The sequence below is a fragment of the Culex quinquefasciatus genome, chromosome 2, assembly GCF_015732765.1.
Source record: "Culex quinquefasciatus strain JHB chromosome 2, VPISU_Cqui_1.0_pri_paternal, whole genome shotgun sequence".
Taxonomy (NCBI): Eukaryota; Metazoa; Arthropoda; class Insecta; order Diptera; family Culicidae; genus Culex; species Culex quinquefasciatus.
The window spans coordinates 1,510,329-1,535,083 of NC_051862.1; the positions used below are offsets into that span (position 1 = coordinate 1,510,329).

A 24,755-nucleotide genomic window follows, 5' to 3' on the forward strand; every position below is an offset into this window, starting at 1 on the left:
AGCTGAAAGAAAAATTAAACTATAGCTTTCTGTTATATTTTCTATTCAGACATACAATCACTAACTTTTGAAGAATCCGTGATCCGTAATGGTTATTTAGTTTCTCCGACAGTGAGAAATCCTTGGCAGTTCGATTCTTGCCGTACTGCTGACCGCGACAAGCAGAAAGCACCGTCTGGTCGCCGGTGTTTGGCCCCACGAGCGGACCATGTCGGACCACATTGTCCATGTCAACCAGGGCGGCGGGCGACATGGAGAAATCCCACACCTTCGTATTGTGGGCAGCCTTAAAAGTCGTGATGGTCTTGACCAGAATCGACACTGTCCAGACAAGTAATCGCGCTTTCCGGGGTGCAGTCGGACCATTCCGTAATACGTCATGTTGTAGGTCGGTACCATTTTGGACATGGACATCAGAAGCGCGGAACTCGACGGCGACGGCAGCGGTGGCTTCATCGGCATGATGGCCTTCGCACGGTGCTTAAGGAGGAACACGGGCGTCGGCAGATGTCTATTATCTGAAGCAGTGCTTTTCAGTCGGCAGCTTCCACGTGACCATCAGTTTCGTGATCCGTCGGCTTATTTTCGAAAGTTTGCTCGGGTGGACACGCACATCCCGCATCGGGCCACCGTTGATTTTGTCCGTGGTGGTGATGACGTTCACGATATGATATAAGGCCTCGTACAGATCTTCAGCGTCCAGCTGCAGTTTCAGCATCGCGTGGTCCATTTGCTTGATGAGAAGCGTAGGCTTGATCCGCTCTGCGATGGTCCAGCAGAGCAAGGTCACGGTCTGTAAGCATACCCCGGGCATATAGGCCTCAGACGAAAAGTCCACGTGTCCGGTCGATTAGATTAATTCGGAACAGTCTTTATAGCGCTGTTTGATGATGAACACCGCTTCGTGGCTCGAAGAGCATCGACATGGCAGTCGACTTGATGTAGATGCAGCGCTGGTCGACCTTGTCGGTGCCACCGATCTTGGATACCAGTCGGTAAGCTTCGCCGTGGTCGTGGTGGAAGTGCGCGATGACGGACGATGATCATGGTAGTGTGGTTTATTCGGGGAGATCCAAGCCGCTGAAAAAAAAAAAATCAAGGTTTTAATATGTTTTATTTCTTTTTATGTTTTTAAATAACTTACGTTTGGATCTCGCTGTAGTGATAGATGGTGAGATGACCAACATGTGTTTCTGAGCGGTTACTCTGAAGCTTTCTCCGCGGAATCAATCTGGAACTGGACTCTGGTGGACTCGGAACACGTGGGCTGGTTGGGATATGCTGACCGAAATTACCATTTTTTAAAGCTCGATGGAAGAGAAAAGAATAAAAAAAGAAAGAAAAATTAGTACCAAATTAAACAATTATAACAAAAATAGCGTTCTATATTTTTACAACGGCAATCACAAGAACAAAGAAATAAGTAAAACTATTTAAATTAAATGTTATTACACTAAGAATTCAAGAAACTCAAAATATTTCAGGTGTTAAAAATAATTAAAGCATTTTAAATAATCAAACTATTTAACGTATTTTGAGTATGCCCAGAATAAAAAAATTAAAAGCATTTAAAAATTTTAAAAAATAATCCAGCGTTTCATTTATATTAGGAATTTAAAGGCATTCAAGGGAATTCAAAATATTCAAAGTATTCAAAGTATTGAAAGTTTGTTAAAAATCAAAGTATTCAAGGACTCAAAATTTCAAAATATTAAATTCATCAATTTTTTTTTAAATGCATATTAGGTATTTGAAGTAGCTACTTCAATTATTTTAGGGTGTTGAAAGTTTTCAATTATTATAAGTGGTTTTTCTAGAATTCAAAGTTTCTTTTTAATTCGTTTATTAAAAAAATCAAAGTTTTCAAAATAATCAAGTATTCAAAAATTGCGAGTCAAATTTAAAGTATAGAAAGTAGTGTAAGTATTTAAAGTATTTCATTCAAAGAATTTCGAGGGACATCAAAACCACGAATTCAAACCTAGTATATACAAATAAAATCTTTTTGTAAGTGGACAATCGCCAACCCACAAAAATCAATTTCAAATATTTCAAATATTCAAAGTTTTCAAAAATTCAAAGTAAATGTATTTAAATATTCAAGTATTCAAAAAGTATTCAAAGTTTTATTTAAAATTATTTGAAAAAAAAATTCAGGTGCTTCATTTAAAAAAGTTCAAAGTAATTCAAAGGACTCAAAGTATACAAAATATGTGATATATTGAAAAACAAAATAAAAATATTCAAAGTATTCCAAGGACTCAAAATATTCAACATATTATATGAATTTAAAAATTCTGATATTAATACTTGCCAAATTTGAAGTATTTCAAGTCTTTAAAGAAATTCAAGTATTCATAGAAAGTTTTCAAAATATTCAAAGGAATCAAAGTATTGAAAGTGTTAAAATATCAAAGTATTTCAAGCATTTCAAATATTTTAAAAGTACTGCGAGATTTTCAAGAAATATTAAAAGTTTTTAAAGTGTTCATGGTCTTCAAAGTTTAAAAAGAATTCAAAGTATGCAATGCATTTAAAATATTCAATATGATGAAAGGGCTCAAAGCATTCAAAATATTAATATGTATCAAGTGATTCATTTATTTAAAAAATCAAATCAATCAAAGTATTAAAAATATTCGAGCGTTCAATGAACTCAAATTATTCATTCTATTCAAAGTAGTAAAAATGTTTAATGTTTAAAAAATAAAAGTTATCTATGAATTCAATTATTCATAAAAATTTATAAATGTTGAAAGTTAATACTTTATATTTTAAATGAAAGTTAATATTTAGTATTTTAATAATAAATATAATATATGGTTATTACTAAAAATATGGTAAACATTATGAGTATTTCAACATGTTCATGTTTTTAAATGAGTCAGAGTATTTAATTCAATGTATTCAAATATTCAAAGGACTCAAAGTATCAAAAGTATCAAAAATATTTAAAGTAGTTAAAAAACTAAAAGTATTTTTGGTATTTCAAAAGTGTCAAGTATTTTGAGCATATCAAGTATTTCAAGTATTTCAAATATTTCAGGTATTTTAAAAATGTCAGGGTGTTTAAAGAATTCAAAGTATTCAATGTAGAGTAGTTCTCTAGGATTTCGGTCATTCGATTTTTTTTTGTATTTTTTAATCCGACTGAAACTTTTTTGGTGCCTTCGGTATGCCCAAAGAAGCCATTTTGCATCATTAGTTTGTCCATATAATTTTCCATACAAATTTGGCAGCTGTCCATACAAAAATGATGTATGAAAATTCAAAAATCATTGAAAATCGGACCATTAGTTGCTGAGATATCGACATTGAAAAATGGTGGGCTGTTTGTGTGAGACTTAGAAAACATCAATTTTCCTGTTTTTAAACCTTTGCATTGCAATATCTCAGCAACTAAGGGTCGTATCAACAAAGTCCGATGAAGCAAAATATAGAGAATTTTCTCAGCTTTTCAAAAATATTTTTTTTCAAAAGTGGGCAAACATGTGCACTAATTTAAAAAAATTCAAAACTGCGACTATTTTGAAAAAAGTTACATAAAAATGGCTATAACTTGACAACGATGCACTTTATCAAAATTTCACTAAAGTACTTTTTGATTGCAAATTCAATTTTACATCGAAAAATGAAGTTGAAAAATTTTTGCGACCTAAATTTCGATTTTTTTTTAAATTAGTATTGAATAAAAAAATCATAACTCGGTCAATGATTTTTTGCACAACCTGGAAATTTCTGAAAAGTTGCCATTTTATGTCCTCTAAAACATATCAAAAAATAAAAAAAATTAAAAATAGTGTTTTTTTGCAAATCAAGTTTTAGTGATAAAAAGTTAAATAAAAAAATCACCAATTTTTTTTACCGTGTACCATTTTTTTCCAGTGTAGTCCGTATCCATACCTACAACTTTGCCGAAGACACCAAATCGATCAAAAAATTCCTTCAAAAGATACAGATTTTTGAATTTTCGTACATCATTTTTGTATGGACAGCTGCCAAATTTGTATGGAAAATTATATGGACAAACTAATGATGCAAAATGGCTTCTTTGGGCATACCGAAGGCACCAAAAAAGTTTCAGCCGGATTTAAAAATACAAAAATTAAAATTGAAGAAAATAGACCGATTTCGTAGGGAATTGCTCTGTATTTAAAAATTTTAAGTACTCATGTATTCAAAGTCCAAAACAAAATCAAGTGCTTTATTTAATTTAAGAATTCAAAGCATTCAAGCAACTAAAGGACTCAAAGTATACAAAGTTTTTTATAATATTGAAAGTTAAAAAATCAAAGTGTTCAAAGTATTCCAAGGACTCAAAGTATTCAAAATATTTAATGAAATTAAAAAATCTAATTATTAAAAGTATTTAAATTTATTTTTAAAGTTTTGAAAGATTTTCAAGTACTTCAAGTGTTTAACATATTTGAAGAAATTCAAGTATTTAAATTATTTCAAAATTTCAAGTTTTAAAGTATTCAAAGTATTTATATAAAGTATCCAAAGAAATCAAAGTATCAAAGTGTTCCAAATATTTAAAGTATTTCAAAATCAAGGAATTTCAAGTATTTCAAATATTTTTTAAGTACTTCAAAATTTTCAAGTAATTAATGTTTTCAGAGTGTACAAAATACTCAAAGTTCTAAAAGAATTCAAAGTATTCGACGCATTTAAAATATTCAAGTGTTCAAAGTACTCAAACGGCTCTAAGTATTCAAAATATGGAAATATTTAAAGTATCTCATTTATTTTAAAAATAAAAAAAAATCCAAGTTGTCCAAACATTGAAACATAAAAAAAAACAAAGTTTTCAATGTTTTCAATGTATTTATTATTTTTAATTTGTTATGGAAATTCAATGTATTGCAAGAACTTTTATAATTGAAAGTATTGAAAGTATTTCTAGTCATTCAACATTTTTATGTTTTAAAAGTATTCAAAGTATTTAAAGTATTCAATTTATTCAAGTATTCAAATTTTCAAAAGACTCAAAGTATCAAAAGTATTCAAAATATGTAAAGTAGATAAAAATAAAAATATTTCAAGTATTTTAAGTCTTATATAATTTATAGCTTTTTTTAGCATTCGAAGTATTCAAAGTACTTTAAGTATTTAGAATATTTCAATAATTTCAGATATTTCAATAATTCAAAGTATTTCAAATATTCAAGTATTTTAGTTTTCAAAGTTCTAAAGGCTAAAAGTATTAAAAATATCTAAAGCATTTAAAAAATCCAAAAAATGCAAGTGCTTCATTTAATTTAAGAATAAAAAGTATTCAAGCATTCAAGGACTCAAGTATTTAAAGTTTACTAAGTATTCGAAATAAAGAAAGTTAAAAAATCAAAGTAGCAGCCAAAACATTGAATAAATTAGATGAATTTAAGTTTATAAAGTATACAAAGTATTTAAAGAAACTATTCAAAGGAATCAATGTATTTAAAGTGTTTAAAATATTTAAATTTTTCCTAAAATCAAGGTATTTCAAGTATTTTAAATATTTGTTATGTACTTCAAGATTTTCAAGAAGTGTTTAAAGTTTTTAAAATTTCAAAAGATTTCAAAGTATTCAATGCATTTAAAATATTCAAGTATTCAAGGTAATGAAAGGGCTCAAAGCATTCAAAATATTAAAATATTTCAAGTGATTTATTTATTTTAAAAAATCAAGGCAGTTCAAGTAATCAAAATATTCGAGCATTCGAAGAACTCAAATTAATCATTCTATACAAAGTAGTAAAAATGTTTAATGTTTAAAAAAATCAAAGTTTTCAAATTATTGAATACTTAAATTTATAAGAATTTTGAAAATTCTAGATCTGCACATATTTCAATCATTTGAAGTATTGAAAGTATTTTGACCATCAAGTATGTAATGTATTCAAATTGTTCAAAGTATTTGAAGGTTTTAAAAAATCGCAGTATTCAATGTATTTAAAATATTCAAGTATTCAAAGTACAATGGCTTTTCAAAATATTAAAAGTATTTATTATTGTATTATTTATTCACAGTGAACAAAGTAGTCGAAATATTTGAACTTAAAAAAATCAAAGCATTCGATGTATTCATATTATTAAATAAATTTAGAATATTTAAAGTATTGCAAGTATTTCAATAATTTAACGTATTGAGAATATTTCAAGTATTTAAAGATTTTCATGTTTTTAAAGTATTCAAAGTATTTAAAGTATTATGCGAGTTATTTGCATGTATAGAATATAAATCTAAAATACATGAAAACAACTCAATTTCTAAGAAGCGGCCGCGTGGCCCCGTTTGATTGGTAGCACACACACACATTCAAAGTATTTAAAGTATTCAATGTTATTAAGTATTTAAAGTTTTAAAATATTTAAAGTATTCAAATTTGGTAAAGTGTTAAAAGTTTTTAAAGTATTAACTGTATTTAAAGTATTTAAAATATTTGCTATGTTTAAAGAATTTAACGTATTTAAAGTATGTAAAGTATGTAAAGTATTTAAAGTATTTCAAGTATGTTAAGTATGTAAAGTATTTAAAGTATTTAAAGTATTTAAAATATTTAAAATATTTAAAGTATTTAAAGTATTTAAAGTATTTAAAGTTTTCAAAGTATTTAAAGTATTTCAAGTATCTAAAGTATTTAAAGTATTTAAAGTATTTAAAGTATTTAAAATATTTTCTATGTTTAAAGAATTCAAAGTATTTAAAGTATTTAAAGTATTTAAAGCATGTAAAGTATTTTAGGTATTTAAAGTATTTAAAGTATTTAAAGCATGTAAAGTATTTTAGGTATTTAAAGTATTTAAAGTATTTAAAGTATTTAAAGTATTTAAAGTATTTAAAGTATTTGAAGTATTTAAAGTATTTAATGTATTTAAAGTATTTAAAGTATTTAAAGTATTTAAAGTATTAAAAATATTGAAAGTATTTACAGTATTTAAAGTATTTAAAGTATTTAAAGTATTTAAAGTATTTAATGTATTTAATGTGTTTAAAGTATTTAAAGTATTTAATGTATTTAAAGTATTTAAAGTATCTAAAGTATTTAATGTGTTTAAAGTATTTAAAGTATTTAAAATATTGAAAGTATTTAAAGTATTTAAAGTATTTAAAGTATTTACAGTATTAAGAGTAATTAAAGTATTAAAAGTTCACTTATCCAACAAGGCTCTGCTTTTAAAAACAAAAGTAATAAAAGTATAACAATTATTAAAAGAAACTTAAAAACGAATTCAAAGAAATAAACATAAAAATAAATATTTCAAATATTGCAAAATTTTAAGTTTGTCTAGAATTTCAAGTATTTAACATATTCAAAGTTTTTAAAGAATTTAAAGTATTCAATGTATTTAAAATGTTTAAGTATTCATGTATTCAAAGTAGATACTCAAAAGGTTTAAAGCATTCAAAATATTTAAAGAATTTTAATTATCCAAACATTTCAAGTGATTTCAAATGAAGCTAATTTAAGAATTCAAAGTATTAAAGCATTCAAAGGACTCAAAGTATACAAAGTATTTGAAATATTGAAAACTTAAAAAAAAATCAAGGTATTCAAAGTGGTCCAAGGACTCAAAATATTTAATGAATTTCTAGTTTCATGGATATTTCTGATATCTACAGTATTTAATAAAAAAAAAGGAATTAAAAGTTTTGAATTACTTCATGTTTTTCATGATTGTCAAACATATAAAGTATTTCAGGCACTTCAAGAATTTTTGAAATAAAATTAATAAAAAGTTTAAAAGATTTTGTGGTATTTCGAATATTTCAGTCAAAAATATATTTTAAAATTTTACGGTTTTAAAGTACTACATCAAAACTGTTAATCATGTTATTGAACTTTTTTTAAGTGTGTCAAATATTTTAAAGTATTTCAAGTGTTTTAAGTATTGGAACTAGTTCAATTGTTTTGAGTATGTTAAGAATTAAAAATATGAAAGGATTTATATTTTAGGTATTTAAATTATTTCAAGTATTTCAAGTATTTCTAATATTCAAAATATTCAAGGTATTTAAAAAAAGTATTTCTAGTATTTCAATTACTTGAAGTTTTTCAGGCATATCAAGTATTTAAATTATTCAAGTATCAAAGAGCTCAAAATAATTGATGTATTCAAATATTAAAAAGTTTTATTTAAAAGTTCAAAGTTCTTCAAGTATTTAAATTTTTGTACGTATTGAAAGCAATTCAAGTATTTCAAATATTTAAAATATTCAAAATATTAAAGTATTCAAAGTATTCTAAATATTTAAAGTATTTTATTAAAAAACCTAGTATTTCAAATATTTCTATTATATAAAGTATTGAAAATATCGAAAACATTTTAAGTAATTCTTGTGTTTAAAGTAATTCAAGTACCTGTTTTAACCTTGTACAACCAATGTTTGATTTTAAAAAGCATTGAAAGAAGAACTCTTAAAATTTAAGAAAATTATAAGATTGAAAATGTGACTTGATTCATGTGACTTTGCTAATGTTTTAAAAATGTCATTTTTTCTGGGGTCAACTTTGGCTATGTTTCTTACCAACATTTCTCCTATATTATGTGAAAATAAGTTTGTAGTAATTTTAGTAGTGAACCAGACTATGCCTAAGAGCATTTTTTACAATTTCAATAGCAGAAAATGTGAAAAACAAGTAAAAAATTTAAAAAATGACGGTAAAAACATGAAAAAACTAGATAGGCAAAAGATAATGATAGGAAGTGATAGAATAAACCAAATACTACCAAAAACAAACATACACTTAACATGATAAATGCAAATTAAAATACTAAAAATGAAACAAGAAAAATAAAAAAATAAAACAAGAGATGTAGAATTTTTCATAGAACGAAAGTAGCTCAAAATGACCTCCTAAACAAGGGAAAAATAAAAAAAAATAAACTTTAAAAAATATTTGCAACGGCCTTACCTTATTTTGAAATTTTTTGAAGTAATATGCCATAGTTTTTGAAAATGTATTTTACACAAGTTCGCTTGTTTTAAATTCATTAGATTTCAAAAATGTAAGAATTTACAAAAAAATGTAAGCAAAAAAAAACTTTTTGTGGTTTTGTACATCGAATTTTTTTTTCTAAATTCTAAAGATTTTCGAACAAATCAAACATGCTGAAAATTATTCTAAACGCAGGCGAATTAGTTTTAAATTGATTTCAGCTGATTGCATTTAAATTTACAATGAAATTTTAAGTTTTTTGAAAACAAGGAGGAGGAGGAGGAGGAGGAGGAGGAGGAGGAGGAGGAGGAGGAGGAGGAGGAGGAGGAGGAGGAGGAGGAGGAGGAGGAGGAGGAGGAGGAGGAGGAGGAGGAGGAGGAGGAGGAGGAGGAGGAGGAGGAGGAGGAGGAGGAGGAGGAGGAGGAGGAGGAGGAGGAGGAGGAGGAAGGGGGGGAGCGTCATACACTTTGAAACATAGTTGTATCAGCCTTACGCATTGTTGAAAAATGATCATGGAACTTACCCGAGCTGCCTTGACACTCCGGGAGGCAGACTCCAAATCACCCGCAGGAAGGCTGATGGTGATCAAATCACAACAAGAATTACAGCTCAATGCTAAGTCGAACTGGGTTTTCGTTTTGTTAACTCATATTCATTATTTTCACGTTGATTTTCAACAGTAAACACACCAAATTGGCACTTCCGGCTTTCCTTTTCTCTTTTCCCAAATCCGCCCAATAAACTTCTTCTTTGCTTTTGTTGTTTTTTTTCTTCATCACTTTTTACTGTCCGAAGTGTAAATCCCAATTTCTTGTTTTCCTCAGAAAAAGGTTCTTAGCCCTGATATTCACCCCACCAAAACAGTACAATTTTGTGACCGGATAACCGTTTACGGTTCCGTGCGGCACAACAGGAGTGCAGAAGACTTGGAATTCGCCCTCACGGAAGATTTTGAGCAAATATTTTCAAAATATTACGCGCGGAACGGAACTGGGCAATGTTTGAATCTTCTATACCTGCTGTGTCACGCGGAATCGGACCCGGTCTGATGGCCCAGATTGCCGATACAGCGGGAGTTGTTGCGATCGGTTCTGCTGCGGTCACACCATGACCGGTATGTTCCCCGGTTCGGATTCGACGGAATCGGTACCAATTCCCCAGCAAGCAGCGGCTCCAGTCCCGCAGTACGCTGCAGCTCCGGAAGCGAACACCGGCGGGCCTTGCTCGAGGGAGATTAAGCAGTTCCTTTCGTGAGTCCAGAGTCCTTTTTCCGGTGCGGCAAAAAAGAAACACTGCACTACCGCACACGACACTCTTCCGGCAACTACTTTTTGGTTCACGTATTCTTCTCGTCATCTATCTTCTTCTCAGCTCTCCCAGCTAGACTTTGCACCAAATATGTTTCCGGTGATGGAAATCCGGACACGGCTACACCCGTTGTCGACAGGTTCGGCAACGTCCGGATTCTCCAGCTGCCGAATTCCTTGGGAACAACTTTCGCGAAACCGAAATTCTGCGCAAAAATTACGGACCGTTGGCAACATTAATCAACGGCAGTTTTTCTCGGCACCAAAGAACCGCGTTACGCCCAAGAAATCCGCGAAAACCGAAATAAAATGTTTTTTTTTTTGTTATGCAAGAGAAATTGTAAACGTGGCAGGGACGTAAACAAACACAAAAATGGCTAAGTCCGGTTCTGACAGCTCGGGTTTACGTCACTCAAGCAATATTTCAGCCTGTTCACAGCAGTTGGTGTGTCTCACCGCTAGGCGGCGCCATAATTTGAGCCATGCGACACCTTTTTTTGGAAACGCGAACTAATTTGGCTCGACTTGGATTTTGGCTGTTTTACTGGGCGGTGATGATGATGAGATTCATCCGCTTCGGGGCACTTGGGCCGATTCCAGCATCCACAGCACAGTACAAGCTGGAAGCTAGGCCACGGAAATGAGGCCACCGCAGGTCCAGAGGGCTTCCAGAAGGGTTTTGTGTTTTGTTGCCACCATCATCAGCATCGTCAGGATGAAAGCGAAAATCTGGATCAATTTTTGTCACTTTCCAGTGGTTGTGTCGAAGTCGAAACCCCCCGCTGGGAATCGTTTTTGTTTCGACATTAAAGAGAGTTCCGTGCACAAGGACATCATCAGGCCTTCACAAAGTGCTAAAGAGACTACAACGACACGGATCAGAGCATAAAAACAGTAAAAGCAAACGGATTTTCCGGTGAATGAACTGGAAAAAATTCGCATTAGAAAGGAAAACAGTTGGTGGGAAATCAAAGTAGGCGCAGCGCAGAAAAAAGAAGAAGCAAATCCTGACCTGATTAAGAATTCTTGCAGCGCAAAGTTTAATCAGAAAGCAGCGGGTAGAAAATCAATACACTGCTGTTTGTGGACTTTTGGTCCCAAAAAGTCGAAATCGATTCCCGCTGGTGGTCAAACTAATTGCAAGGGTCTCCTCCTCGAATGTGTTTCGATTTCTTTCTTCTTCCCAACCGGAAATTCCCCCGTGTTTAATCATGTTTGGTGATTGTTGCTCAGTGGCTCAGCAAAAGAGTCAATATTTTCTGCTGCTGAGATTGAGGGGTTGAAAAACATTTCCGCAACGAGCGTCGAATAATGCCGGAAAGTTGCGTCGAGCGGAACTTTGCCGGAAAGAAGGGGTTTTCTTCGGGGAGATTGAAATGTTTTTCTTTTGCTGATGGTTGGAATTCTTTGAATGGTTGGTGCTGAGAAAAAATAAGTTCAACTTTTCGAGCACAATACTGGAAATGTTTGAGCGAAAGTATTGCTCATCAAAGATAACTGGCGACTCATAATGGGACACATTACGCATGGAGATGGTAGTAGGCGTTGAGATAAATCATCATAAGCACGTGGCTATAGACAGAAAATGGGCTATCCATTTGATTGAATGGTCATGATGGACATATCCACACGTTAAAATAAGCGTTTATTAATTTGAATTTGGAAATGTTGCAATTATCACGGCATATCATTTTCATAAAAAAGGTTTTATATGATTTTTATATCTGTTTTTTCACCCGTATGAAAGTAAAAGTATCACTTTTTGTATTATATTTTATTCTCATCTAAATCAAATTTCTCACAAACAATAGACTGATTTTGACTGATAGGTCGAACCTTTTTATTTTTTTATTGCCCCAATCATTGCTCGTAACAATGACAATTTTTACCATAACTATAAAACATGAATTATAATTTGTATGAAACCAAAAAGAATCGATAATCCGATATTTCTCACCCCGTTGCAACGTCACGGAGAAATCGTTATGGCAAATGAAAAGTTAGACCTAAACTTGGTTTTCCGTAGTTACTTCTTGTACTAAATTCAATTTCCAATCCGAATCTGTAATAATATTTAAGATTTAGAATGGTTTTGATATCTACGAGACATATTTCGAAAAAAACGGAAGATTTTGTGATATTGTACGCCGGAATGTTTCGTCTAAATCTTGACAAAAATGAAAACCCTCATAATATTGAACAGAAAAAAGATCTTAAACAACCTGTAACAAAAAAATGATCGAAATCTCCACAAAATATTAATTTTCAAGCAAATTTTGATTTATAATACATTTTTTTTGTGCCTCAATTACAGCCGGCAAAATAAGATTGCAAAGTTAGAAAAAAATAGCTTTTGATTATTCAGCGTCATAAAAAAAATATAGAGTTTTCAAAAGTAGTGTATTGAAATAATCAATGAAACTCAAATATTCTGCCAACATTGCCAAAGGAACCATGAAATATAAAATAGACATGACTGTTTTTATATTTTGATGAACCTTATCTAAAATCGACGTGAAGAAGTGTTCAGAGACATTATTAAGTTAAATTGCACCCCAAATCATCAAATATATAGTAATTTTCGAAAGATTCCGCTTGATTTGGCAGTGTCGGCAAAAAGTATGATTTTTACCGAGTATTTCGAAATGTCTATCTTGAACGCTCTGTAACTTTTGTTAGAAGCAATTTAGCACCATACTGTCTTCGGGAGAGTTGTTCAGGACATTCAGGGCTATACTTTTACGGTATTAGTTTCATGAAATAATAAATCATGAGTTTTGTAAATTAAAAATGTGAAAATGCAAGTTTCCCCATAGTAATTTCCATACAAATTTCATTAGCTTTGCGCCAATCGTGGGCTTAACCAATCGCTCCCAAATTTTGGGAGGTTGTTTGCGACCCTAAAAGAGACTCAAAAAATGTGTTGCTGAAAAAAACAATTTTCGATTCCACCCTAATAGTGCATGTTGAATCAGGTGAAAAAAAATGCCATATCATATTTGATGACATACTGGATTCATAAGGAACTTAATAATAAGTGGTACAGTCCAGACTCGATTATTCGAAGGCCATGGAAAACTTTCGGATAATAGAATCTACCGAAAGTCGAATCCCGACTATTTTTTTTCTTATTTTTCATTGTCGGGTTTGAGTATGACCTCTTAATAGAAAATAAAAAAAAAAACGAAAATATTTTCTTTTTTCAAGATTTAGTTATCCGAATTTCGGATAATCGAGCCTGTGCTGTATTCTGAAGTAGCCATCGGCGTTAGAGCGTTAAGTTAACAAAAATCATTTAGTTCTAGATTTTCATGCATTTTTAGAGCATCTTAATTTTTTATATGTTATTTTTTTCTATGCATATCTGTTGAATAAGAGTTCGGGTTCTAATAAATTACAAAAAAAGGGGCAAACTTAAAAATTATGAAAATGTGTGACAATTAATCAATTTATTTATTACGATTTTAATAAACCTTTCCAGTCACCACTAGTTTAAAAAAATGAAAGGAACATAAAGTCAAAAGCCAGCGTTCATGACGAATTGAGTGCAATTGATTTTAAAATCTATAGACAATATTGAAAAATTCTTCAAGAACTAGACAATATTTTTTTTAAAGTTAGTGTGGCCTTTCCTGAGAATCTCTGAATTCAAGAATGAAATGGTGAGGAATGACCATATTTCGGTTAAAGTCACCAAAATTCAATAAACAACTACGACATGTAAAGAAGGGGAAAGAAATAAACCGAGACACGCAGTCATTTGCAGATGACTTTCCCCTAGGTTAAGATCATTCTATTTCGCATTCACAGCTGCAAGGAAGTGATAACTAGCTTAGAATAGTGACTCAGAACGCACTTTTCTATTATGTTTCTGCAGATATTTAAAGCATCTACCCCGAGCTGACCTATTTAGTATCTTTCAACTGTTGAACCAACACACTTTCAAATATTATTTGCAAAAATGAATAGATTTGTTTTGTAAGTTATCAATTAATTTTTTGAGGACATACTAAATATGTTTAAAAAAAAAAATCAGGATTTTCACCACATTATTGGCACTAACCAATGCCAATGAGCCACCCTACTGCCATCCTTTTGAAGACTTCACCACCTGGTACTGGCCCGATTTCCCGGTGGAAACCTGGACCGTCATCACGGACATCAACGCCATCGATCAAATAACCACCGATCATCAAACCTCCGCCGATCAACAGTGCACCACAACGATCAACGTTCTGGTGCAAAACATTTCCTCGTTTTCCGCGTGGATCCCGGACGACGAAGACCGCCGAACGGTGGACAACCTGTGGATCGACGGGGCGGAAATTGACCGATTTGGGGTTCCGCTGAATGTGGTTGCGTTACGGTTGTCAAATGTTAAGTTGAACAATTTGATTGTTGTTTCGTTGGAGAAGGTTGAGTTTAGTTTGGAGAAGGTGTTTTTGAAGAATGTTTCGTTGAAAGTGATGCCACAGAATGTTGGGAAGCTGCGCTCGTTGGATTCGTTGATCGCGGATCAGATTGAGTTGAAAGTGCTGAATATGTTTGAGTTGAACAATTTGAAATATTTGCAGAAGGTTCAGATAACAAACAGTAAGCTGATTTCGTTCTCAGTAGGCCAAGCTAATCTTCCAAGTTTGTTCGTTTTGAACTTGAGTGGGAATCGCATACAAGATGTTCCGGAAGATCTTGCCCAACTAAGCAACCTTGGCGAGTTGGATCTAGCAAAGAACAAAATAACCTTTCTTCAGATGAGTGTCTTTAGTGGACTGAACAACCTCCAGAAGCTCGATCTCAGCTACAATCCCCTGATCGTAGGAGCCATTGGCGTCGTGCAGCTTCCTGTGCTTCGCGATCTTTCCTTGCAGAATTGTAACTTGAAATATCTGGACGTTCTGTTCTGGCGAATGCCCGAGTTGCGCTCCCTCAACCTGGAACACAACGAGCTGAGTCACGTGGCTTATCTGGAGAACCACTTCAACGAGGATACTGTGCTGTACTCTGCTGGAAACATCTGGAGCTGTGACTGGTTGAAAGCTGCGACCAAGACGGTAGCGTTCAGGCAGACGGGCACAACTTCCAGTGCTCGCAACGATCAAGTAGGCGGTGTCGGGTGCGATAAGGGTGTCGGACTCAGCGTGGACCCGTTCAACAGTGAGCTGCGCGAGATGGCTACTTTGATGGATCGCAAGCTGGACAGAATCGGGAAGCTGTTTGAGCGGATTGCTCGTGCGGTGGAGAATTAGGATCAATTTCCGAAAAGAAAATTTGTAATTTCAAATGTAAATCCCCAATAAAAGCATGCCAACTTCGATAACTGTTACGCCTCGATTTCATCGACGACCCTGCGGGCCGCCTCAAACTTGTGCAATTAACTAAATTGATATGGGGATACATGATTCATTCGGTGGCACTGCGGTGACCACCCCCAACTCAAATCCACAATCGCAAATAAAAAATAACTTCCACTGTAAGGACGCGTCCATTCCGCCACGGTCACATCATTATCGTTGTTGTCTCTCTTTTGTTGATTATTTTTCCCACCCTCCAGGACACACCACTTGGGAGGACGATAAAACAAAGCAGGCTGAAATTTGTCTCGAGTTACGTGTCAACAGTGCGCTCCATTTTGTTGCGCAAGCATGCGACGTCCTGCTTCGATCAGTCAGTCCGGTGGTTCTGATGGCCACGCGGGGAAGGAAATGATGGATACGAGAGCGCCGTCTCGCTCGAGGGTAATAAATTGATGCGCGTGACAACGACAGTTTTGGGAGGACATTCCAGCCTCTTTCCGAGTCCGGGAGAGATCTCTTATTATGCGCATAGGTAATACGATTTACGCACTAGGGCGGTGCGTCTGGGAAGTTACTTTGACGGAGGGGAAGACACTAAATTATGTTGATTGGATCGGTCGGATGAATAAAGTAGTCATAATTTCAGGATTGTTCGCTTAGTTGTGGGAATTTACATGATAAAAAATTAAACAAATCTTTGGTACTTCTGGACGCAGTGATATGATAGTTTATTTCTAAATTAAAAGAAAGTGGGTGCTTAAACTAGATTTGATTACTCATACAATGTTCGAAATCTTTTTCAGAACCGTTGTTTCGTTCGTTTCATTATACGTTGACCTATTTATCAGGGCAACTTTTCAATAATTGCCTGAAGACGTCTATTGACCTCCTTAATGCTTCTGCTCAACTGCCCATCACTTCGAGAAGGAGTTGGATCATTAAATGAATTTACTAAACAGGCACGACAACGACCGTTTTCATTTTCAGATGGTCTTTGTTCAAGTTTAAAATGCATCACCACGTCTGTCAACCAATCGCAACACCAATTTTCAACATTGGAAATCTGGATGATGGTGTCCTCCGAAAAATGGTTTCGCAAATGGTTGATATAACTGAGCATTAGCCTGTCCCATTTTGAGGTCATGTCGAGGAATTTCAGGTGCTCACTTCTTAAATGATAGATTATGATGTTAGGAACAATGTTTTCTTAGACAAGAAAAAATAATAAAATACTTTCTCGCACCCCTAATCGATTTACTGAAAAAGTCACTTTTTGAACAAATTTTCTAAAATCGCTTGGAATCAATACAAAAACTGTTTCGATCAGGTGTGTATTATCTTCAAACGATAGGTTTTTGTCCATAGATTAAGATGCACTATCAATATTGGACCAAAATTTAAGTTTTTGGACTCTCCCAGGCGGATTTGTGTCGAAAAAATCGCATTTTTTCGAAACTTTTTTCAGAAATGTTCATTTAATTTAGGGTAGCCTATTTTTCCCAGTGAAACCAATACATGCTGCTTGTAGGAAATTTCATGGCGAACATTTTTCCCTCTAAGAAAATGCGATTTCGACACTCCAGAGCCGAGATATTTGAGTTTTAGTGAGGAAAAAAGTGCCAATTTTCAAAATTTCTCTGAATTCAGAAGCAAGGCCTACTAATTCCACGATGTAGGAAGCATGTGTCTCAAAGGTCAGGGTATGCTTTTTTATAGTAATTTTGGCCGCTGAATCCGAATCTGAAATAAAATTTCGTGTAAACAGTGATGTTTTGGAGCTACACCCTTTTGGAATGTTATTTGCGTGTTTAAAAGGCAGTTTTTGTAAATATTGCTCGGTTTGTTCTAGAGGTCGTTTCGAGGTGCTCCGATTTGGATGAAACTTTCAGCGTTTGTTTGTCTATACATGAGATGAGCTCATGCCAAATATGAGCCCTCGACGACAAAGGGAGGTGGGGTAAAACGGGCATTAAAGTTTGAGGTCCAAAAAACATTTAAAAAATCTTAAAATTGCTCGCATTTTAGTAAAACTTTATCAATTTCAACTCTCTTAGATGCATTCGAAAGGTCTTTTGAAGCACTTCAAAATGAGCCATAGACATCCAGGATTGGTTCAACTTTTTCTCAAAGCTTTTGCAAATTACTGTTAAAAATGGATTTTTTTAAAACCTCAATATCTTTTTGCAACAGCCTTCGACACCCATACTCTTGTAGTTCAAAAGTTTGGACATTTCATGGACTATAAGTCTACGGTAATAACTTTTTGGCCAATCGCAGTTTTTCTCATAGTTTTTCGATTTTTCTAAAACAAACATTTTACAACGTTAGTTATTGTCCTGTAGGCATCCATAGCGGCACTTTTTAGTCTCAATTTTGTCATATTCGAAATCCTTGGAAAATTCAAACTTCAATGCCCGTTTTACCCCACTTCCCTTTGTCGTCGAGGGCTCATATTTGGCATGAGCTCATCTCATGTATAGACAAACAAACGCTGAAAGTTTCATCCAAAACGGAGCACCTCGATACGACCTCTAGAACAAACCGAGCAATATTTACAAAAAACTGCCTCTTAAACACGCAAATAACATTCCAAAAGGGTGTAGCTCCAAAACATCACTGTTTACACGAAATTTTATTTCAGATTCGGATTCAGCGGCCAAAATTACTATAAAAAAGCATACCCTGACCTTTGAGACACATGCTTCCTACATCGTGGAATTAGTAGGCCTTGCTTCTGAATTCAGAGAAATTTTGAAAATTGGCACTTTTTTCCTCACTAAAACTCAAATATCTCGGCTCTGGAGTGTCGAAATCGCATTTTCTCAGAGGGAAAATGTTCGCCATGAAATTTCCTACAAGCAGCATGTATTGGTTTCACTGGGAAAAATAGGCTACCCTAAATTAAATGAACATTTCTGAAAAAAGTTTCGAAAAAATGCGATTTTTTCGACACAAATCCGCCTGGGAGAGTCCAAAAACTTAAATTTTGGTCCAATATTGATAGTGCATCTTAATCTATGGACAAAAACCTATCGTTTGAAGATAATACACACCTGATCGAAACAGTTTTTGTATTGATTCCAAGCGATTTTAGAAAATTTGTTCAAAAAAGTGACTTTTTTCAGTAAATCGATTAGGGGTGCGAGAAAGTATTTTATTATTTTTTCTTGTCTAAGAAAACATTGTTCCTAACATCATAATCTATCATTTAAGAAGTGAGCACCTGAAATTCCTCGACATGACCTCAAAATGGGACAGGCTACTGAGCATGTAGTTATTTTCCACGTTAAGTACTTCAAGATTTGGCATTTGCCAATACAATACATTCAGCGAATTTAAGTCACAATCATTGAGAGAGAGACGTTCAAGAGCTGGCAGTTCCAGTGGAGAATAAGTGCTCACAGTCAGGCGGTTGAAGCTAAGATCCAGCACTTTTAAACGTCCAAGTCCATCAAAGAGGTTCATTTCTAAAAACTCAAGTCGATTTTTTGAAAAATTTAGTTTTTCGACAGCTAATAGATTATCAAGATCATTTGGAAGCGTTTGAAGTTTATTTTCGTGAAGGTCTAAATTTTCAAGAGAGTGGAAAGGACTACCTACTCTAAACCAAGCCAGACATCCATTGGTAATTTCAAGAGATTTTAAGGATTCTTTGTTGAAGCTATCCAAATCTAAACTTTTAATAGAAATATTGTTTCCCGACCACGTGCGCAAATTGTCAGAATAATACGAAGGTAACTCTTTCATAGAAACATTTTGAAAATAAACAGCGCTCAAAGAACTTGGGAGGCTCAACTCAACTAAAATTGAGTTAGATATTCTTAGTGTCTCATAGTTAAAGTACCTCATATCAGCCTTATGTAAAATACTACGATCAATCCAAATATGAGTCGTATACTGATATTTACTTTGTATGATAGTGTAAGAAGTGTCTATAGACAAATTTTGAAAAACGGTTGATGATCTGCACGGGTCGTCGAATACTGATTTGATTGAAGGTGGATATATCAACCAATTACTGATCAAACCATCCGGCCAGGTCCAATTTGCTGCGGGTATCCTCATGCAATTGCTAAGATGAGTTTTTTGAAACTCGTATGCTCTGGAAGTGCCAGCCAAAGTAAGCACCACAACTAACCTAAGAAATTAAAATAATGTAAAACACATAATGGAAGTAAAAAAAAAGTATTCTTCTTACAGCAAACACTTCATGTTCGATAAACTTTTCAAGAGATTTCCAAAAACTAGAACTCCACCGGCTGAGAGTTGGAAGTGGACTAACTGTTTTGTACACACATTTATGGATGTTTTTTGTTTTGGGTAACGGAGTGAATTTGCAACATTTTATCACAAAGAAAACAGTGAACAGGACTGATAAAAGCTTCCGGTTAATTCTAAAGGAACATTTGAAAGGAGTTAAAATAAAAAAAATCGAATTTAGTTTTTTTATTTCATTTAAGTCAATTTAAACCAATTGAATGTCACTATTTAACAAAACATGAAAATTACCACACCCTTCTAAACAATCTTTCTTAAAACAACAAAGATGGATATAATTCTGTTCACTTCTTTTCTTGAATTGATAAGCAAGTTTGTTGTCAACCAGCAATGCAATTGAAATATAGGTTGAATTTTTGTGCAATGCCATTCAAGATTTTTTTGTTTTGTTTCAAAATCGTAAAAAAAACAAGACATCAAAATTTGAAACAAATTTGTTTACTTCCTAATATTTAAGTAACTTGTAGATTATTTATGACTTCTTAACTTAATGAAATTTGAATAAAATGAATAGTTAAATAAAATATTTATTTAGCAAAGTTGCTTTAAAATAATCCAGAATGCTGGATCCTGAATTCTCAGACGACCCCTATATTTATCTGAGAAATTTAATAATCATCCTCCTTCTAGGTTACACTTATGCTTCTGTCAAAATTTCAAACCATCAACGAATTTTTCTATTTCCAATCTGCGGTAAAAAAATCAAAAATTGTAAGAATATCAAAAGAGCGCAATTTGATTAAAAATGCAATAAATAATGTTGGCTCTGTGCCAAGTATATAGAACAATAATATGAATTTTCAACGAAAAAATATTAAGTTGTTCCTCGATTTTTTAAGGTTACGCAAATTTCATGATTTTTAAATTTTAATTTTTCGATTTGGATGAAACTTTGTCCACGCATTCTCTATGTCATAAGAAGTATTTTTGCATCATTAGTTTTTTCCATAAAACTCTCCTGTTAAGTGTTTTGTATTTTTTTAAAGGTGACTGTCAAACAGTGATTACCCTAATCTATATTTTTTTATGGCATCAAATCGTATATCCAATCTCCAAACCGCCAACATATCAACCTAATCCAAACCATATTCACCACCAACTCCGCGCGCGCCCTTCTTCTTCGCGCAGTCGATCAACTCTCCCGTACGCTCGACGAACCGGTTCTTTGGCTCGACGATCGCGCGCTCACGCTCACAGCCACGTGCACGGACGCGCAAAACCCAGCCGCGGTGCACCTTTCGAGTCTTTTTTTTTGGGTCCGTCCGTGCTTCGGCGATCGAAGCACACCACGATCAAGAGAGTCGCCAGTTGGTCACTGACAACTCGCGCGGGACGACGTCGTGGGCTACTTGGATTGGTGAAGAAAAAACAGGAAAGCGAGCAGACAAGGGGTTGTTTTGCATATTATTTTTTTGTGGTGGACACCTGGATCTGGGGACACACAAAGAAACGGGAGAGGGCTTCTGGACGGAAGTGCTTTGCGGTGTAGGTTGGAGCTTTTTTTTTGGGTGAGATTTGAAGTGGTGCTCGAACGCAACGCAACGAGAAGTTACACCTGTTGCTGAATTCCCGTTCGGACCTAGATACGAGAGCAAGAACAAGGTGTTTGTGTCCCGGGTAGTATTTGTGAGCACGGAGGTAAAAAGCGCCAACAGGTCGCCGTCATCTGTGTGTTGTTTTCGCTCGTTTCTGTGTTGTTCTTCGTATCGCTGGACGGTGAAGAGGACGGGACCAGCATATAAAAACAACACCAACACAACGGACTGTGGCCGCACTACCACCACCTTGAGCAGAACTCCAGAAGAGAGTTGAAGAAAGAAGTTGTTATAATCCGCCGTAACACCGCGCGCAGCCCAGCCAAGATCGTTGAGTGAGAGACTAAGCGAAAGATGTGAGGAGAATTATTCAATAAGGAAACCTGTTATAGAGTCTGCTACTCACCACCTTGCCGCGCACACCTCGTGGGTTCAATTTCCCAGGCCCCGTTAAGTTCAGTGCCGAGTCCCGTGAAGAGTATACTGTGCGCTGTCGGTCCGCAACTCCAGTCCGGATTTTGGCAGCCAATTTGCCGACCACCGAACCACTTTCCAGCGTTCATCTCGCGAAGTGCAACGCGCGTTTCAATATCAAATGGGATCAGTGGAACAAGCCACCAACGGCGCCTGATCGCAGCAGGCTGGCTACCTCGTCGTACCTCGCGTTCGTTGCTGAATCATGGTGATCGCCCCAACATGGCATACTGCGATCACCATTAATCGCGCGTGAAAGATACGTCCGAAAGTGCGTGCTGGACGCGTGGTGTGCAGTCTTAATTATCGCAGTTGGCGCCGCCGAAAAGAGCGACCCTAATGAGGGTCCAATCGCATGGCCAACTAAGGGGATCGCCGTGACGCGTGTTTCAGGTTTCTCGCTACTGACCAAGTTTCTTGACCTTACGGGGAGGTGGACGAACGCGCAGCGCCTACTAAGTGAACGCAGTGAACCAAGTCGTACTGACTAGCAGCGGTGAAGAGAATTCGCAGTGCAGAACAACATTGAACGCGATGCGTACTCGCTGAAAAGGAGTTCAACAACCGTCATCAGAAGCATTTCGAAGAAGGTCACCCAACTAAAAAAAAAAGGGAACGTGAACCAGTGAAAATAACACAAATCAAAACGATCAAGAGACGATCCGAATGAGGGATAATTCAAGAGTTGAAGTCTGCTGAACGCGTAATGAAAGGCCACCAACCGTCATTCACAGCCATTCTTGAGCTGCGCAGCACAACAATGATGGGAACAATTCGCATCAAAGTTTAACCCAGCGTGCAGCAAAAAAAGAAAAAAAAAGGTAAGTGAATGTGTCTCCCTCTCCGACTACGAATTCGATTGGCCTTACTGAGGCGTCACCGACCCGTCAGATGGCGAATAGAGTCGTAAAATTATGGTTACTGCGATGGCGATGGTCATAAAGTTAGAGAGAGAGAAAAAGAAGTTGTAAAAAATATGCTTGCGATGACGGGTGTAGTGATCATTATGATGGTGTGGTCGGTCGCTAATGAAATTGGGTGAAAGGTGTGTGCAAAAAAAATGCTTAATTGAAATTTTGGCAGTGCGGGAGCGTCGTTCACGCTCGTAAAGCTATATTTTGATTTATTAGTTGATACCTAGACACCTGTGGAATGTAGCAAGTGGTCGGAGAAACAGGAAAAAAAAGTTGCTTTGGGAAAGTTGACTGGTTTTAGATAACGGTTTATTGTATTTGAATTTTGTTCTCATTTTGTTTGTGGTATTAATGCCTAGCAAGCAACAGCTTAAATTGTCAGCATTCAAATGATTTTTTGTTATTAATTTTAAACCGACCAGACACAAAAAAGTTCCAAATATTTCGGAAAATGATGATACAGTCCAGACTCTTTTATCCGAAGGCCTTGGAAAAATTTCAAGTGACAAAAAAGAATTCTCATATTTTTTATTCAACTACGCTACGCCAAATTGGTGGTGATTAAACATTGAAAAAAAAATGCATTTTGTAATTTAATAAGCAATCAACTATTCAAATTTGACTTAAATTGGGTCGAGATATTTGAATTTATATTAAAAGTAAGAAAATAACAAAAAACCAAATTTTAATTTGTTCAAGATTTGAGTTTCCAAAGTCGAGCCTGAACTGTAGAGTAAACTGTAAACTTGTTTGAAACATATCGCGATTTATTTTTTGTTGAACAACACCAATTAATTTGATTTTTTTTTTCAATTCAGCGTTTATTTTCTCAATAAAATGCAAAACCCTTCTAGCTTTTATGTGTTGTTACAAAATAATGCTGAAGTGTTTTTAAGCATAAGAACACCTTAGTGAAATCGATTGCAGAGTTAATTTTATTCGGAATATAAATATTCCCGCTGATTGTATTCAGGATTTTAAGATATTTAGATATTTTGGCAAATGCCATCCTGTCGTTAGTACCTTCTAATAACTTTGGCTATCATTTTGAAAACGGGTGTACACCATTTGGCATAACGGGGTTTCCAGAAGGACATTTGGCATAATTCATTCAAAAATCATCAATGCCGTTTGGCATAATTATATTATTGTTTTTTTTTTTGGGTCTAACATTTTTATTTAAGAATGATTATTTAAAAAACTCAACAGATAATTGCATTTAAGACATGATAAATACTTTAAAAAAATCTAGCATCTCTAATTTTTTCACCAATAGATGCATTTTTTTCAAATACTTCTCAATAAAGCTTTTTAAAGCAATTTTTCATAAATTTATTTGAAATTTAAATTGAAAAATGAAAAATTTCCAAATTTTGTAAATTTTTCCCCTTTTTAAATATTTTGCAACAATTTTTTAATGCAATTTTCCTTTTTTTATTTAAAATTCAACCCAATAAAGTGCTGTAAGTTATGCCCTTCTTTAAATATTGTGCAAAAAAATGGAATTTTGCCTTCTTTTATTTGAAAAAAAACTTAAAGCGGGCAAAATCTCTAAAAAGATATACATTTTTCCCTTCGTTCAATATTATTGAATTATTGAATATTTGACAATTGAGTTTGTTTATGGAATTGTTCGTTCTTTTAATTAAAATTTAACTTGAACGTAAAATTTATTTGAAGATTCACATTTTGCCAATATTTAAATGTTTTACACTTGCGTTATTTTTGTGTAATTTCCCTACCTTTTTTAAAAAAATCTATTTATTTGCATTTAACTTCTATACAATTTACTCGTCTTTAAAAAATTGCATAATCAATTCAATTCCAAAAAATAACAGATTAAAAATGTACAGGAATAAAGTGAAATGTTTAACGAATACATCTTTAAGAAATCTTCCCTTCTTCAAGTTGAATATAAAAAAGAAGGGAAATTGCCGAAATGCAAATTAAAAACTTTATTGCAAAATATTTAAACAAGAAAAAAATGTACATCCCTTCAAAAGATTCAATTTTGGAAAAAGAAGGGAAA

At 34.0% G+C, this 24,755-nt stretch overlaps 3 protein-coding genes across 4 annotated transcripts in view; 2 read left to right on the forward strand and 1 right to left on the reverse strand.

The window, feature by feature from the left end:
• Positions 1–24,755, forward strand: part of LOC6037243 (probable cyclin-dependent serine/threonine-protein kinase DDB_G0292550) — a 173,437-nt gene that overhangs the window by 119,056 nt on the left and 29,626 nt on the right. The window contains exon 1 of one of the 2 annotated variants that reach the window (XM_038258237.1): positions 21,018–22,633. The exons of the other annotated variant lie outside the window; for it this stretch is intronic. The gene's annotated coding sequence lies outside the window, so the exon portion shown is untranslated. Of the gene's footprint in view, positions 1–21,017; positions 22,634–24,755 lie in introns of those variants that run through there. 2 annotated transcript variants of the gene reach the window in all.
• LOC6037241 (neuroglobin) overlaps positions 1–24,755 on the reverse strand; it is a 128,824-nt gene that overhangs the window by 69,183 nt on the left and 34,886 nt on the right. The gene's annotated exons all lie outside the window — the stretch shown is intronic.
• LOC6037242 (leucine-rich repeat-containing G-protein coupled receptor 4) lies at positions 14,133–15,548 on the forward strand. The gene is made up of 2 exons (XM_038258245.1): positions 14,133–14,209; positions 14,268–15,548. The coding sequence occupies exons 1-2, from the start codon at positions 14,193–14,195 to the stop codon at positions 15,475–15,477; spliced, it is 1,227 nt and encodes a 408-aa protein (XP_038114173.1). The 5' UTR covers positions 14,133–14,192; the 3' UTR covers positions 15,478–15,548.